Source organism: Biomphalaria glabrata, chromosome 7, assembly GCF_947242115.1.
Source record: "Biomphalaria glabrata chromosome 7, xgBioGlab47.1, whole genome shotgun sequence".
NCBI lineage: Eukaryota > Metazoa > Mollusca > Gastropoda > Planorbidae > Biomphalaria > Biomphalaria glabrata.
The window spans coordinates 36,076,570-36,093,980 of NC_074717.1; the positions used below are offsets into that span (position 1 = coordinate 36,076,570).

A 17,411-nucleotide genomic window follows, 5' to 3' on the forward strand; every position below is an offset into this window, starting at 1 on the left:
CAACTCTCATCCTATACTATACTGTACATGTATCTCAGATCGATCCTATCTCAGAAAGTTGTGCTAAAATGTATATCATAGTTCAATATTGGAAGATTTTCACTATTCATTTCTATCCTAGTTAAATATTGATTTCCTTCCTACCCTGTGCTTATGTGATAGAGCAGGGGAGACAGAATCTCGGTGGAGAGGAGTGCAAAGATGGACATTAAATCAATTTCTGTTGTTATTGCGTCCATCAACTTTAGCTGCAGTAAAACCTTTCACACATGTAACCACCCTCTCCCCTGTCCATAACTGCATGTGTTCTAGATTTAGAACCTTCTTGATATATTCGGTGTTGACTGGCCCGGTTAAAACAAACGGTAAAATACAGAACCGAAATGATGTTTTAGAAATCCTCATCATCATGTCCAAATAAAGGCCTATGTCAGCAGTAGCCTATGCAATGCAAAGTAGGACCTTAGCTTCGTATCTAAACGTGAGACTCTAGCGCTGATAGTTGACTGAGGGAACGTAAACAAGAAGCTCTAGGCCTAAGCCTTTTACTCTAAACTTAATTCCTTTGTGTGTCAATTCTCCTTTGTGGTTCAGCTATGGAATTTTTTTTATTGTAATCATAATACATTTCCAATTAGGATCAATGTTGATTGGGTTGTAGCTTTAGACAGTTGTAGATAGTCCAACTAACCATTTTTGGATTAATAACCATTTTTGGATTAGTTCTTATAACTTTAGTTTCCTACAGTAAAAGGGGTGGCCTTGTAGTTGCATGATGGCTGTCTGGCTTCTACAGATTACTCAGAAGATGTTTGAGTTTCTTGTATGGGCGTATTTCCTGCGTATAAAACTACTACGAACCAAAATCTATCACAAGATGTAAAGAACTAAGCCCAGCCTAGACCGTTAGATACTTGAATTAAGTTTAATACTGAAAGGCCACGGTGCAGTCTCTGTCCGTAATACGATGTTGTCACCTAACACCAACCCAAGAATACTAAGATAAACAAGCTATATAGACCGGCACCTTCGACATAGGTCACGGCTAGACCCGACTATCCATGACGTCACTAAATGCGGAGTTCAAAGTCCGTCAACTACGGTGCGTCTCTATACTAGCTAAGTGCCTAACAAAATAAAGCTCTAAAACTTATTTTTAGGCTAAACAAACATTAATTTCAATTTCATTCACAAATAGTTAGCCTATAGCTTTCAATTTCAATGTAGCCTAGATATATATTTAGAAACACTAATGAAATTTGTTATGAACAATTTCAACATTAAACTGAAACTCTCTTCAAAACTATTATGAGGCCCTACTACTCATGCAATAAACACATGCTGTCATCTCTTAGTTTCTCTTAAGCCCTCAAAATAAAAGTCAAACAATGAAAAACTTTAAAAAAAAAACACGTGAATTCAAAAAAGCAGTTAGACTAAAAGATATTACAAACACATCTTACTTGATTTATTGCTTTCAAAGCTATCAACAATTCTCATCGAAATCTATTTTAGTTTCCGTACTAAATTAGTGAGTCATAAATTTGTCAGCATTGATAGCCGGTAATTGTATCGATCTTGGATGTCACTTTTCGGCTATAACCCCCACTCCTCATTGAATCCATCGTTAGATTGAAATGTAGCTCGTAGTATGAGCCTCTACTTGATTTGGTTGAGACGAGTAAAAAGGGGGAGAGGTTAAAATAAGGATTCTTTTTTTTTATATAATACACTTACTTAGGACTTTCTCACCTTTTGGCATTCGCCTGACGAACTAAAACTTTGAAAGCTTCATCGTGCTTGCTTTTGTTTATTCCTGATCTTTATAGATCTTTCCGAATGGACTATCCATATTATTCCTATTAGGCCTACTATAGCTTGCAAATGGGTTCTTTTTTTTTAAATTCTGTTTACAAAGTTTAATTATATTAACTCACACTCTCTCTGATTTAGATGGCATTATACGCTGTTTTATACGTTATTTCTCCCACTTCCCATCTGATCAAGTTGAAACTAATAGCTCAATTATTCACTGTCTGTGGCAAAATAGCAGTCAATTAAATAAAGAGGGGAAAAAAACACAATTAGTTCGAATTCAAACTCGAGCAATTTTTTTTTTAAATATCGATCTCTGTGAAAACAAGGTTACAAAGACAGTTTGTGTAGAAACACAAAGTCAAAATCGGCCCCCAAGTGGTCCACCCAGGCAGGTAAAAATGCAGGTTTCAATATTTTCAGAAAAGGCATCAGAATGAAATTCTTTCAAAGACAAATGACAGAGAAAAATAGAGAAAAAAAGGTCGAAAGATCTTGTGTGGTGCCCCAGCAGACAAGGGATAGGTGAAAATGAATGTGAATTAAGTTAGATGTTTATGAAAAATCTACATGCATAGATAATTTTTACTTTCGGAAAAGAAAAAAGTAGCCGTTGCATCATAACTTTGAATGATCTAAAATATCATGATGTCCTATTTTCATTTTCTCTTCTAGTTTCTGAGATCTAAACGGGACGGACGGACAGACAGGCCACACAAAACTAACAGCTTCTTTTCCCGTTTCGGGGGCCGCTAAAAAAGCAGCATGGAAACATTTTCCCTGGCAAATTTGTCCCCCCCCCCCAACTTGTTTTTTTTTTATAGTGATCCACGAAAGTGATTGGATCGGTTAGTGCACTAAGCACTCTGTATTTCTATATATGAAAGTTATGTGGCATTTTACGTCTCGAGAGACAATCTTTTCCCTTTGCAACTTCTTGTGTGAGGCCAATCCTAGATAAGCAGCTGCGGTCACAGGTTGGGCATATGTAATCACCAGGCAAGTATGAAAGTTGTGCTTAAATAAAAGCAATATTTCCAATCGCACGAATATGTTATTATTATTAGTCTAAATTCCATATCTCTTAAAACTTAATTACATCTACGTGATTAATTAAAAATAATGAATGCAATTTCACTAAAAAAAAAAGCTTTGTTTTTGGAAAAGTATTTTATACCTTTTTTTTTTTTACATGTCTATCTATACTTAACTAGTGCTAATTTCAAAGAAAGTGTGTTACGTTAAAGACAATTTGTTCATTTTTTTTAAATTTTGTTCCAAAGCACGTGTACCTCGTGTATCTTATTTCATCTCAGTGCCCCATTTATGCACAGCGCCATTTATGCGCCAAGGCCAACCCATTTCACCAAATTGCTCGATGTGGGGAAATGGCATTTTTAGACAACTGCCCTAGATCTAGACGTTTCCTACTTTTCGTGTAACTTAGATCTAAAAACAGCGGTTCTCAGCCTTTTTAGCTCCGCGACCCCCTAATACAATTTTAAACTACACGGCGACCCACAACCATAAAATCTTTTTCGTTCATTGGCTAAGGTAAATGGGATTTAGCTAATGTTACATTTTCTTCATTACTTGATTAGATAATCTCAATAGAGATGTTTCATCCCACAATGGTGTTATGAGGCATTTAATGGACAGTAATTTCGGTTGTTGAAAAAGTATACTGCAACTATGAAGATGTGGTCCGTAACAAATATTTTTGAATAACAATTATAAATAAAAGAAAGATGTAACTACCTATAAAAATCACGTCTACGTTCAATGATGATACATTCACTTAATTTAAGTGTCATTCGTATCCCCTGGCTATATGTCAGTGTTCTTAGATCTATCTTTGTTATTCCCACTTTTTTAAATTGATACTTGACGATCGTTTCATAATTTATTTAATAATAATACAATCTGAATAATTTTCCAAATCTATATATGCATGCATTTAAAATATAAATGTATTTCGACTATATAACAAATATGCTTGTTACAACACGTTAGAGACACACAAAAAATATTTATTAAAAAAACTTTCAATGACAATAGCCCCCCACCCCTCGCAAATGTTCATTCGACTGAGAACCCCTGATCTAGAAGGAAGCAAAAAAAAAGGGCGTAACTCTTTAGCGTAAAAAAAATAAAAAATGTGTCCACCGGAAGACACATAACTATAATCTGATGCAAGATTGAGTACGAAGCGTGCAAAATCAATTTACTCAAATATCTTTTGGTTTGGATTATTGAAAACATTCGTGCATTTATTTTAATAAAAAATTAAATATTCGAATTAAGAATATTAGCTAAACAATGGCTGATGGTGATCTCGTAAGTAGATAAAATAATCTAATCTCAAATATGTACCCTACCCTACCCTAGTACTAGTAATAAGTTTAAGTTAATAAGTAGATCTAGAATCTAGTCTAGATCTTAGATCAGTAGATGTAGTAAAGGCTTGGCTTTTACTAAAATAATCATGAGTAAAATCGTAATGATAAATCATTTAATTTATTTTAAAATTTAAATGCAGTAATTTAATGAGTAATGCAATGCCAATGGCCTAAGGCTAAGGCTAATCCTCCTGACTCCCCCGGTCCTTTGACCTGTACCTGTAGTGTCGGTGTCACTGTCACTACCGTAGCCGTAGTGTCACTTATATATATTATAGATCTATATATAATAATTATACTATAATTAGTATAATAATAATACTAGGCTAGTGACTAGATTACTAAATTACTAAATCTTAGACACTTAGTGAACTTAGTCACACTTAGTGTTGTTACCACTGTAATGACTGTATCTATCTAGATCTAGTACCAGTGACAATGTGAATGTTACAATCAAATGTAACTTCAACTTGTAAGTTTATGAACCTTTTACAGTTTTAGTCCGATAATCATAATTAAAAAAATAAATTATTAGATCTAAATAATAAAATATCTTGTCAAAGACAATGTCACTGTGAATGTCCTGCCAGCCTGCACTGCTAGTGCTAGATCTAACTCACTTACATAAACTCAGTAACTGCTAGACTGGTCTGTAGATCTCTGTCTTGCACACTTTGACAGTCTGAGTCTGTAGCCACTGTAACTCACTGTTGTCGTTGTGTTACTGAGTCAGTGAGTGTAGGAGCTTCTTTAGACTTAAGTTATAAGTTTAGTTTAGGCCAAGTTTAGGGGAACAGGGACTTAGGCCTAGGGTTAATTTAATATAAATACTGAGTATTATTATTTATTCTGTTTTGAATATTAAGAATATAAAAAATAATAAATCTATTCTAATGTGTTGGCGTAGGCTACACCCCTCACCTAAAATCTTTTAACCATAACATTGACTTTGTGGGAAAGTCTGTAAATCATATCAGTACAGACATATCTATAGCTAGTAATAGTACCTAGATTTAGATCTAGACGTGAAGGTAATTCGCACCTAACCTGAAAACTCCCTGAATTTTAGTCAATTAATGATCTTGATACATCTAATGTCTAGGTTACTCTAGCAATACGCTAGATTATATTTATAAATATATGCTAAATTACTAGAATCTAGATCTAGAATCTAGTGAAGATAATTCGCATGCAGCTGTGAAAAGCCCACAAATTTTAGAGACTTAGTTAGATCTAGATCTAGAGTTTTTATTTAGAATTCGCACACAGCCGTGAAAAGTCAGCAAATTTAGGGACTTAGATTTAGACTCATGCTAAATCTCTAGTATCTAGTCAAGATAATTACTAACCCTGTGAAGCAGTGAAAAGTCTGCGAATTTTAGTGACTTCAAGTAGAGTCTATATATAGATTCTAGGTAGATGTACGGTATATTCAGTGATGATAATTCTCACGCAGCTGTGAAAAGTCTGAATTTTAGTGAATTAGATCTAGTCTAGATCTACTGTAAATTCAGTGATATAATTCGCACACAGCCATGAAAAATTAGCAAATTTTTGTGACTTAGACCAAGAGTCTAGATCTACTGTAGATTTAACAAAATATTTCGCACATCGCTGTGAAAAGTAAGTAACTTATTTTGGTCGTAAAAGCAGGGGAAACTACATAGATCTAGTTGAAAAAAAAAACGCTAATAGGTCTAATTCCCCCCCCCCCCCCCCCCCAACCATTATAAGCCATTATTTAATAAGCAAATGTCAACTAAAGCATACAAATAGGCCTATATATTACAGGCTCTGTTTATAAGATACACATAGGAACTAAAAATGTACATTTCCACCACAGAGAATTGTTATGAAGGTATCTCTAAGAATGTTACTTATAATTATTTAAAAAAAAATGGAATAGCAACCATTTGTAATGTTCATTAATAAATCTTTGAAAAAAAAAAGGTTGTTTGAGGATGATAGTCAAGTTTATACTTGATTAAAAGGTAACTTTCATTACATTTTCTGTGGACATGCCACAGCTGATGACATTGTTTCTGTTCTGGATGGAATGTTGGCAAGATTATTTTCAAAATCAAGTAACAATAATTGATAAGATAAATGAATAGTTTTGTGTTTATTACAATGTATCACACAAACGGGCGGGACACACACATCATACATTACATCCTTAAAAAAGCTCCTGGAAAAGTGCTACTAACCCTGAGTGTAGATTACAGGACAAGCAGGCACTTTAAATTTAAAAGCATGAAAAGCTTAAAATTGCATCTAATAGATCTACATGTAGATCTAGTTTTGTTTAGCTCTAAAGTAGTCTAAAGGCTTTATAACATAAAAAGTAAAGGCTCAAATTGTTTAAATGAAAAAAATACTGATTTAAAAAAATGGAACCAAACTTATATTTTGTTTACATTATTAATTAGATAAAGATGTTTTAAAAAATGCCAAGAAAATCATAAACAAGCATTTTTTTTCTTTCTAATTACAATATTTTTTTTAAATATATTTTTGATGAATTAAAATACAAAAAATATTTTTCAGTTACCCTTTGATCCTAGTATGAAGAAGAAAAAAAAGAAGAAAACTGGGTTTGACCTTGATGCTGCTATGGGAGAAGAAAAGGACAGCAGCTCAGCGTCAGATGGACATCCTACCCCTGCTCCAGCTCCTGCAGAAAAAGAGGTGGCTCCAGAACCACAGCAAACTCAAGAAAAAATTCCTGATGGTGATTGATCTTTATCATCTATTAATAATATTTATTAAAAAAAAAAACAACAAAAAAAACTTTTTTTTAAATACTTATAAATCTAATTAAAAGATATGTTAATAATATGTAGAGAAGCTAACAAGACTCTATCAAATTTTTTTTTTTTTTTGGACTTACTGCTATTAATCTTCAGTATAATTTTATTTCAATTTCTCATACATGCTACTTGGAAAAGTCAATTTAAAGAACATTTCTCTAAAGACAACTTGTGTCTAGAGACATGTGACACATACATTCATAACAAAAACTGTATCTCTTAAGTATCTTCTAGTAAAATTTTGTTCATTACACGACATAATTATTTTACAATAGAGAATAGAACAATTGCAACTTTATTTTAGGATCAGTTTACCAACTAATATAGAAATATACAAAAACATTAAAAACAATAAATCACTTCTTTTTTTTTTATGGACCCTAAATATTTATATCTCTTCAAGTCCTTCAAGCTTTTGCAAAATTTAGCTTTTAGAAAAGAAAAAAGTTGGAAATAGCCTGTTGTTAAATATTGGTTTACCGTGAAGCTTTTTTTTTTCTTTCATATGACCTTGAAATATGATGCATTCCAGGAAATGCAATTCTTAAACTTAATAGTTTTATCCACAATATTATATTTTGTTTCTGTTACAAAACTCTTGGAGTTTTGCTGTCAGATGCCTCTGAGACACTAAATGGAGGCTGTTAAACACATTCATAAATGTATATTAAATGATGCTAGCCCTATCACCACATTCTGCTTCTGTAATGTTTGATTTGTAACAATAAGTGTATTTTTGTAAAGCTAGTTTATATACAAATACATATTTAAAAATATTTGGTTGACATTTGATTAATATACAACTACATATATATAGTTTTAGTTAAAGTAATTTGATTAAAAAATTAAAAGACTTCGTTGCATGGTAGTTTGTCTTTAGTAAAAAAAAAAAGTAGTAAGACTTCCTGGTATGGTATGATCTTAGAATATTTTAATATCGAAATTCTAGTCCAATGAGAGAATTGGAAACCTTTCTATTAAAAATCCAAAGGAGAGGTGTTACATGCTATACAAGTTTTAATATCTTTAATAATTTTACTTATGTATTGCTAGCATTTTATTTATTTATTTTAGACATAAAAAATGATAAATAATTGTATTCCAGATTTCTCAATGGATTTTACCAGCATGAAGAAGAAGAAGAAAAAGAAGAAGGCATTTGAACTTGATGAAGTGGGTGAGGCTTTACCAGTAAGTACATTTGTTTGTACTAAAAGTGTTTACATACCACATATATGTGATAAATTTTATGGTTGATGTTATTGTGTAGATTTGTACAAGGTGGAAGAGCTATTTAAAAGTTCATATAAGTTTGACCCTAAACCATTCTATGATTCTCATAAAATGTCTCATATTGATATTATATAGCTTTCAAGCTTTTCTTGGTATCTGATTAATATATCTTCTTTTTTTTTTTTTTTTTTTTTTTTTTTTTTTTTTTTTTTTTTTTTCAAAAAAATATTAGCTAGAAATCTCAATCCTGTGTAGAAGGCCCAAAAAGAGTGATTTCTATTAGTATCCAAGGATGAGACATTGACTTTTCACTAACCTCTCTTCTCCCTGTCAGGAATTCCTCTCGACTAGATGATCATTTAATTACATCCATTTTCCAGAGTCATGACTCCTTGAGCCACTGCTTGGTCCCCTGTGCTGAGTCTTTCATATTCCTTCTTTTCACTTCAGCTTTCCTGATACTTTTTCTATGCTGTTGCTGTGGTGTTTAGTAGTAAATGTTGAAATGTAGATTACTTGATATAAACTATTAATCACTCACAGTCTGGTTGCGGTTCATTCACCCAACATATATTCAAGTCCAGAAATAACTTGATAAACGATTCTTCAACATTAAAATAAGTTTAATCCACAATACAGGGGGCACAGTCCAAATGTCAACAGTCCTAATAAGTTCATGTCTTGCTACGCCATAAGATTGAGTCGTTACTTTTTAACTGTCATGCTATCCCATAATTCCTACTTCCATCCACATTAAGTTCTATTTATAAAGTCGTTTCGCTCAAAAGGACATTTCCGATAAAACTAAACCTATAACAATGTCCATCTTTCTGTTTTACAATCTCTGAACCAATGGCTGGTGTGTTATGAAAACCCTTATAGTCTGTAATTTAGATATTTTGTATTACTTTTCAGTCATAATTGGTTTAGTCAAAAACAAAAGTCATTAAAAAAATTGTTCTCCATTCAAATATAAAATTAAATCTCTGTTGTATCATGTAGGAAACCACAGAACCAGAAACTAAAGAAGTGACATCAGGTGAGATCATTGATGATCTAGATTTTTCAAAAAAGAAGAAGAAAAAGAAGAAGCCCCAGAACATAGATGGTGGTGGTGAAGATGGTCAAGAAGATGGTCAGTAGTCCAGTATTTTTTTGTTTTTTACTTAATAATGTTCAAAGGATTCACACATTTTTCTTACAATGACTGATTAATCATGAAACAACTTTTTCATTTGAAAGAATTGAAAACACTATATCACACTCTAATGATTTATTTGATAATAGTATGCTGATTGAAGTAGACAGCGTTTATCAAATTGATTTGGTTCCTATTAGCTATTTTAAAATATTTTTTTAAAGATGGAGATCAACTGATAATAAGCATTTGAAATTTTTTATTTATTGTCTCAATGACATTTTACACAGTTTTAAATGTCTTGTTAAGATAATTGTTAATCTATTCTAATTTTTTGTCTTATTAGTTGTTTTTAAATTTTTTTCTTCTTCTGTTTAAACTAAAGAACAAGATCTGTCATTTTAAACTTTCAATGTATTAAAACATTTTCCAGATGAACAGATTGGAGAGGATAGTGGTTCTCACATAGCTTGGATTGGCTCCGACAGAGACTACACATACGATGAGGTCATTATAATTTTTTTTTTTTTTTAAATTTTATTTTGATTTGATTCATACTATCTTTGGAAGACTGAAAACAATAATGAATTCACTTGAGTTAATTAAAAAAAAAAGGAGCAAATACCCAAATGCAATGAGTTTATTGGATTTCTTCATTGCAATTGTGATTAAACAGAAAATTTCTAGATATATGACAAAGGTCCACATTTTTATATTGATTCAATCGCGTCTTATATCCTGCTTTTTGTGAGTAGATTGTTAATGTAAATGTGTAAACAGCCAAATTTATTTGTCCTGCTATAATTTTATAATGAAGACATCAAGATTGCTGTCACCAGTATGTAGCTCTTTCAATTGGAAAGAGCTGTTATTTGTTTTGTATATATCTGGATATTCATGGTGCAAGCCTGTAAGAAACATAGATTATATAGATTTGCTTGGCTGCCTATTAAGGGGGGCTGGAGTCCCGTTTCAAGCAGAGTTGTATTTGCTGAGCCCCTAAAGGCAGCATGGTAATCTCCCAGATATCCTCCTCCACCCCCCCCCCCCCACCCCCATGAGTCCAGAAAAAGAGACTGTACTAGAGCACACTGAGACTGCTTACAAGAAAAAAGGCGCCTATTATAAGCTATCTCGACATATAACCAACGCATAATTTATTTTGACTCAGAACCGCACACAACAGAATGAGACAACATATATTCCAGAAGCTTAAAAATGGGACGAGCGAAACTTGCCCTTGTGTAGCATCACCAGAGAATGCTGACCATGTCCTACAAAGCTGCATGCTATATCAAGAGGCTGGAACCAGACTGGGGCTCCAAAACCTTCCTATCGAACAAAAACTATATGGAGAGCTGCCTGATCTAGAAACCACTGCGGCAGTTCATCTCAGATATAGGATTACTTCTGAACCCTCCGACATGTAAAATGAGAACAAAGAAGAACAAGAATATGAATATTAACCTGTTCAAAAGTATAATATTATTGGAAAGAATTTCTGTTGTTTTTTTCTTTGTCACACATTACTGATCAAAACAAACACAGTTGTAGAAAATTTCCTATAACTTCGCAAAGTCTGTTTTCTCATCCCTGAGACCTCTATGTTGGAATAATAACTTTAATAAACAATACTTTTGTTCTGATTTTTGTGTAAATGGATATTTGTATTATTTTTCAGCTATTGAGTCGAGTTTTTGACATAATGAGAGAAAAAAATCCAGACATGATTGCTGGTGAGAAGAAAAAATTTGTGATGAGACCTCCTCAGGTGTTGAGGGTCGGCACTAGGAAAACATCTTTTGCTAACTTTGCAGATATTTGTAGATTGTGAGTAGCTCTTGTTTGGTTTTAGTTTATTAAATAGCACTTTGGTCAGTCGAAGATTAACATTACAGTGTTATTGGCATAATTGAGTAAAAAAAAAAAAGATAAACATTAAAAGATCTTTTATTTGGTGCTAACAGATTGATTATTTTGTCAATTACTTCAGCAGAACATGGTTATTTGTAAATAAAATAAAGTACTATCGGGGCGCAGTGACTGAGAGGTTAGGAGCTTGGCTTCAAAACCTTGGGTCCTGTGGTCGAATCTCGGTGAAGACTGGGACTATGAATTTCCGGAGTTTTGGGCCCCCTGAATCCACCCAACTCTAATTGGTACCTGACTTTAGTTGGGGAAAGTAAAGGTGGTTGATCGTTGTGCTGGCGATATGACACCCTTCTCGTTAACAGTTGGCCATAGAAACAGATTATTATTATAGCTTTTATATATCGCTAAGCTTTTATATAGCGCTACTTTCGTGTTGACTAGTTTTATGTTTCAGAAAGTGGATACTAGTTTAGAGGTTTTAAAATTTAAAAACCATCTGTGGGAGTATTTCAAGAGATAGAATGCTCCACATGTTCATGTTTTCTAACCAGCTTTTCTTGACTTTGTTTCTCACTTATGGCATTAAGGAGGCCTAGCTTCATATGGTCTCTTTTTTGACATGTTTCATTGGATGTGTGTGATATGGAGAATTGCTTTATTTTCTTGGTACTGTATGCCCAACAAACTTTTACAACAAATGAGCTTTTTTATATCCTGATAACAAAATAAGTGATGAGGACAGAGTTTTACAGTGATGGGAATTTTCCAAAAATTTTCGGAATTCCGAAAATTTCTTCTTATCCAATTTTCTAGCAAAAAAAAAAAAAAATCAGAAATTTTCCCCGACATTAAAAAAAAATAATTATTTTTAAATTTCTTTAATGACAAAAAATCTGATTTTATTATTTTTCCATTTAGGGAAGAAAGCGAAATAAGATTTGATTTGTTTTGAACATCTTTTGACACAGTTTAAATTCTATTTTTTTTTTAAATCTTGTGTTATCGTGTTGTCTTATAAGTCTAGGTTTAGATATAGTGTGGCTAGAGAGATTTGAATCAGTCTAGAAAGATATATTCTAGATAAGATATCTAGTTTCTTTAATTTGAATACTTTTGATCTAGATTATCTAGATCTAGAGCGTCTAGACTTCAATGGCTGCTTGCCAGCTTTTGAAAAGTATCAGAGTTGAGAATATCATTATCAGTATGCCCTTCTGCTGCGCTATGCGCTCTTTGCTCTATTATGATTAATATGGTGACCCCTAGATTTATCAAATTTAAACCCTGCCTGCTGAATTTCATGAGTTCAAATGGGATTAGATTTAGACATCTAGATCTATTATAAGATCTAGATCTAGTAGGCCTACCGACCATCTATGTAGCATTAGAATAGATGTACTCATCATCATGTAGGCCTACTTTACATGACTACTATAGACTAGAGTGTAGTGAGTTACTGAGTATAAGTCTGATAGAATATAATAATAATATATTGGATCTAGAGTCACTAGAGATCTAGATCAAAGTTATTAGATTTAAGTAGATCTAGAACGTACTAGTAAGAAATATATATTAAATTTTTTCTATATCTAACTAATAACTAATCATTACTAATGCTTTAAAAGCCCAGTGCAGTAAAGATCCATTTCTTGTAAACAACTTGTATCAGCATGAAAAAGAGTCACATAAGGAAGTCTCAATATTTAGTTTTATTGCTAAACATTCTCTTCCTCTAAGCATTGCTCCTCCTCTGGTTGTTCTTCCTTGTCTTGTTAAAGAACTCAACAGAGATTCAGCAGCTTTCTCTCAATTGCTTTTCAAGCATTTCTTGGGTGGACTTCAAGTTTAATAAACAGTTTCTCCTGTATAAAATTTAATAATCAGTGAAACAAACAGAAGTGTAGCTCATACTTTTGAAGTATTTACAAAACTCAAGCATGTTTTGATTTTCAAACACATTAATTCTTAATAGCTGTTTGAGAAAGAGATAAGTTATTACAATACCTGTAAAGCAGTTATCTATTAGAGACTGCCTGGACCCAGATATAAAGCATCTATCTGCAAAATGCTTTCTCCTCTCATCTATATGTACAAACAATAGTGCCTTGCATGCATTTTGTGTGCAGTTAAGCTTATGCAGTGTAATTATTATGCAATACATCATTATTTAAAGAAAATATTAAATAAAATGATTCTACATAATTAAAAAAAACACTTTAGCAACATCTTTAAGTCGCAGCGACAGGCCAGTTCAAAAAACAGGAGTGCACAAAATTTCCTAAATTTTTTTCAAAGCCTGTTCCCATCACTGGCTTTATTCTGATTGGAAAGACTGTTGCTTTGCCAAAATCCAATCCTTTAAATGGATTTCACTTTGTAGTAACATTTTTTTTTTGTATATTCTACAGGTTACACAGACAACCAAAGCACGTTTTGGCTTTCTTGTTAGCTGAGTTAGGTACAAGGTAGGTCACAGTAGGCTTTAAGTCTTTTTTTTTTTTTTACTGAATTATATTTTAGCTGTTCTCTTAAAGTTCATTATTATTATGATTTTTGTTGGAAAATACTAATTTTTAATTTAAAAAAACCCATGTATTGTCACTGCCCTGATATGATTAGAGTTCAATAACTTTGTTGTTATCAGAAAATGTTATAGAGGGGAATGCATGCCCATTTTAGATTAGATTAGACAAATTAATGTTTTTAAAACCAAAAGGAAATTTAATTTTAAAATGGAATCTAAAAATAAAACTTACTGACTGTGGACAAGTCTCTTGAACCTAGATCTATGCAATATCTTATGATCCAAATTGAACACAAAGTATATTTTATGATAGTTGTTCATATAACTTAATATGTAACATATGAAACATACATTTATAGTATTGAGCTCACTAATGGAGCTACAAAAGAAATATTCAGTGATAACATATGATGGTTCTTAATAAAACTTCATTATTTCTGCATTTTCTTTCAGTGGTTCTGTTGATGGTAACAACCAACTCATCATCAGAGGCAAATACACACAAAAACAAATAGAAAATGTCCTAAGGAGATATATTAGTGAGTTCTTTAATAGAATAAATACAATATTAGACTATATTTATGCTTACCTTGGGTCCTATGAATGTAATAATGATTAATCCTGTTCTTTGTATTCAGACTACTCATTTGTATACTAGAAACTGGATGCAGTTGCGTAAGCTTGGGGGGGGGGGGGGGTCATGCCCTCCAAATGAGACTTCAAAAGTTTTTTAAATTAAATATTACTCAAAATGCAGTGGCTCCTAAAGAGGTCAAGTCCCCCAGGCCCCCAAATAATGTCAAATTCCCAGCTAAGCCACTGACTAGATGCAGGCATTTATAACATTGTTTTGTGCTCTGGTTACAAAAAAAAAAAATGGTTCCGTCCTAAATAGTTTTAAGTTTGTAAATAATTCACTAATTTCTGTAGAACGATGAACCAAGATACTTGAGGGAGACAAAAGTAATATTATAGATATATCTTTAGATGTGATATTTTACTTGTTGATTAGGAGGGACAAAATGAATGCTCTATTTATAATTACTATAGATATCTATGTAGTTAGTGGTTCAAAGAAGTATTTCTTTTTGCACTTGTTCAATCTGAAAACTAATGCAAGGCTTATGTAACATTTGGTGCCATCTATTGTATTGTCTGTTTACAGAGGAGTATGTGACTTGTCATACTTGTAGATCCCGAGACACACTCCTACAGAAAGACACTCGTCTCTTCTTCCTCCAGTGTGAAACCTGTGGCAGCCGATGTTCTGTGGCCAGCATTAAGACAGGTTTCCAGGCAGTTACTGGCAAAAGAGCTGCCATTCGAGCCAAGACGGCTTAACTTATAGGCATAGTTTCTTATCATTTTTTTTTTATTTAAAAGTATGAATTTGTTGTGTTTGTGTATAGGGTATGGCAGAATCCAGGCTAGAGATGGGTGAAAGATCTGATAAGAAAGCTGGTGAAGCCAATGGATAGACACCCGAGTGCAATTTTGCTCATGGTTAGGTTGACCACTTCGTCTATTTTTTGCTGAATGGGTTCCATGTCTGCTTCTTGGAACTGGTTGATAGTGTTTTACTGCCATTTCTTTACTTTCAAATTCATCTTTTGTTTTTAAAAAGTGTCACTGGAGGGTTTTGACATCACTGACAACATTATGAAAGTTATTTTCTTTGGCAAATGTTTAATATTGAAGTAAAGAAAATTATAAATAATTCTGGCTAGGGCTTTAACATAATATTACATATAAAGATTTACTTTTTATAATTATTAGTATAAGCACACAATTCAGGTCAATTTTTTTTTTATGCGCTGGATATATTTATATGAAGGTATTTATTTATTTGCCACTTTCATAAGATTAATACTTATTAATAATTATCTCATCTGAAACAAAAACCAATCAAAATATGTGTATTACAAATATAAGTCTGTATTGGCCACATTCGGTAATGTTCAGCTAGTCTTTTCATACAGCTGTTGTTATATTTCTTTATTTCTTGTTTACATTGTACATTTTTAGTTAGCATTTATTCAACCAGTTTTCACATTTCCTTTTTTTTTTAAATTATACGGTATATAAAAAAGAAATTAATCCTGTTTTATTTTTTTAATAAAACAAATCTGGTGTTTTGGGGTTTTATAAAGTATTTGTGTCATTTGAACCCTTGAGTTTTAAGACGCTTATTTCCTGAATTAGCACTACTAGCTAAATTGGTATGGATTTGTTTGTTTGTTTATTAGTGTGGTTGCTGCAGTTGTTGTCATTTCTCTAGTTTGAAAAAAAATAAATTCATGAAGCTAAATATAGTCAGAACTCTGGCCAACTGGTGCAGGAACTAGTTTTTGATGTGTGGATCCAGTGATAAAAGTGGCATGTGTGTTAAGGTTCCTCCCTGTTTTCTTATTTCCTAGGAAAGCAAGTATTCAGCATCCAGAGTTCATATGTTGGCCATTGCCTCAGTCTCTTGCAGCTAATCATCTCTAAACAAATGGAACTGTTGTATTTTCTACTAGATAGTTGTTGAAATTTGTATGGGTGTGTGCTGATGCTTGTATATCAACTCTTTTGTGTCAGAGACAGAGATGTGAATGCTTGCTGAACACATTGGCTATATGTAACATAATAAATCTTTAAACATGTCATTAAAACAATCTGTTTAAATTTGAGCTTTGGTTCAACTATTTGTGAGAGTGGTTGTCATACATTTAGATTGTATTTCACATTATAACATTCTCTGTAAAGTTAAAAAGACATAAAACAGCAAAAGTCTTGTTAAACAATGCAAAACAAATCTTTAATTCTTAAAAAAGCAAATCATGATTACAGGAACAAAGCAATGAATAAATTGACACTCATGGCCAGGTCAACATTGTTCATACAGTTATCAAATTGAGATGTCAATGCAACAATGAAATAGGTTTATAAATTGGTCAGTTGAACTGTAGATACAAAATTTTTTAACATGAGCTATCTGTATGATATAATTGCAGTAAGATTTCTCATAACATGATGTCTGTGGCATTTAACGCCTGGAGAGATGATCTTTTCCCTTTGCAACTTAATGTGTGACATTCATGGAGAGAGAGCATAAAGGAAGGGTCACGGATTGCAGATGTCACACACAACAGAAGCAGAAAGATGGGTGAAAATGCAACGGCTCCTGGTGATTATATATGCCCAACCTGCGATCGCAGCTGTGTATCAAGGATTGGATTTTTTAGTCATAACATGATATGTCTATACAAAAGGCTACTGTTTTTATTACTGGATAGATTTCATGATGTGTCACAGTCATTGACAGAACTGTATAGAAACAATGTGATAGTTTAGCTCAACCATTTTATCAGACACCTCAATGTGGTTCCATTCACACGCCAAATATACATACATGTGTAGCTTCACATTTACCATAATTCTGCAATAACATAAGCATGTAAGCTAAATTTAGAAATTTGGCACAAAAACTAGTCTGAAATGAACGGGTGAGAGAGTCAAGCCAAGCCAGTGCAAACATCCTTCACTTTTAAACACAAGCCACATTATCATCTCCCTTGTCCATTAGGAAAAGCCACATTATCATCTCCCTTGTCCATTAGGAAAAGCCACATTATCAT

General features: G+C 32.7%; 1 protein-coding gene across 1 annotated transcript; it reads left to right on the forward strand.

Annotated features, from left to right (window-relative positions):
- Positions 1 to 3,976: 3,976 nt before the first annotated feature.
- LOC106070273 (eukaryotic translation initiation factor 2 subunit 2-like) lies at positions 3,977 to 16,463 on the forward strand. The gene is made up of 9 exons (XM_056035833.1): positions 3,977 to 4,152; positions 6,762 to 6,945; positions 8,130 to 8,215; positions 9,260 to 9,392; positions 9,829 to 9,902; positions 11,077 to 11,225; positions 13,676 to 13,732; positions 14,245 to 14,330; positions 14,957 to 16,463. Exons 1-9 carry the CDS (start codon positions 4,135 to 4,137, stop codon positions 15,130 to 15,132), a joined length of 963 nt encoding a protein of 320 aa, XP_055891808.1. The 5' UTR covers positions 3,977 to 4,134; the 3' UTR covers positions 15,133 to 16,463.
- The last annotated feature ends 948 nt before the right edge of the window (positions 16,464 to 17,411 follow it).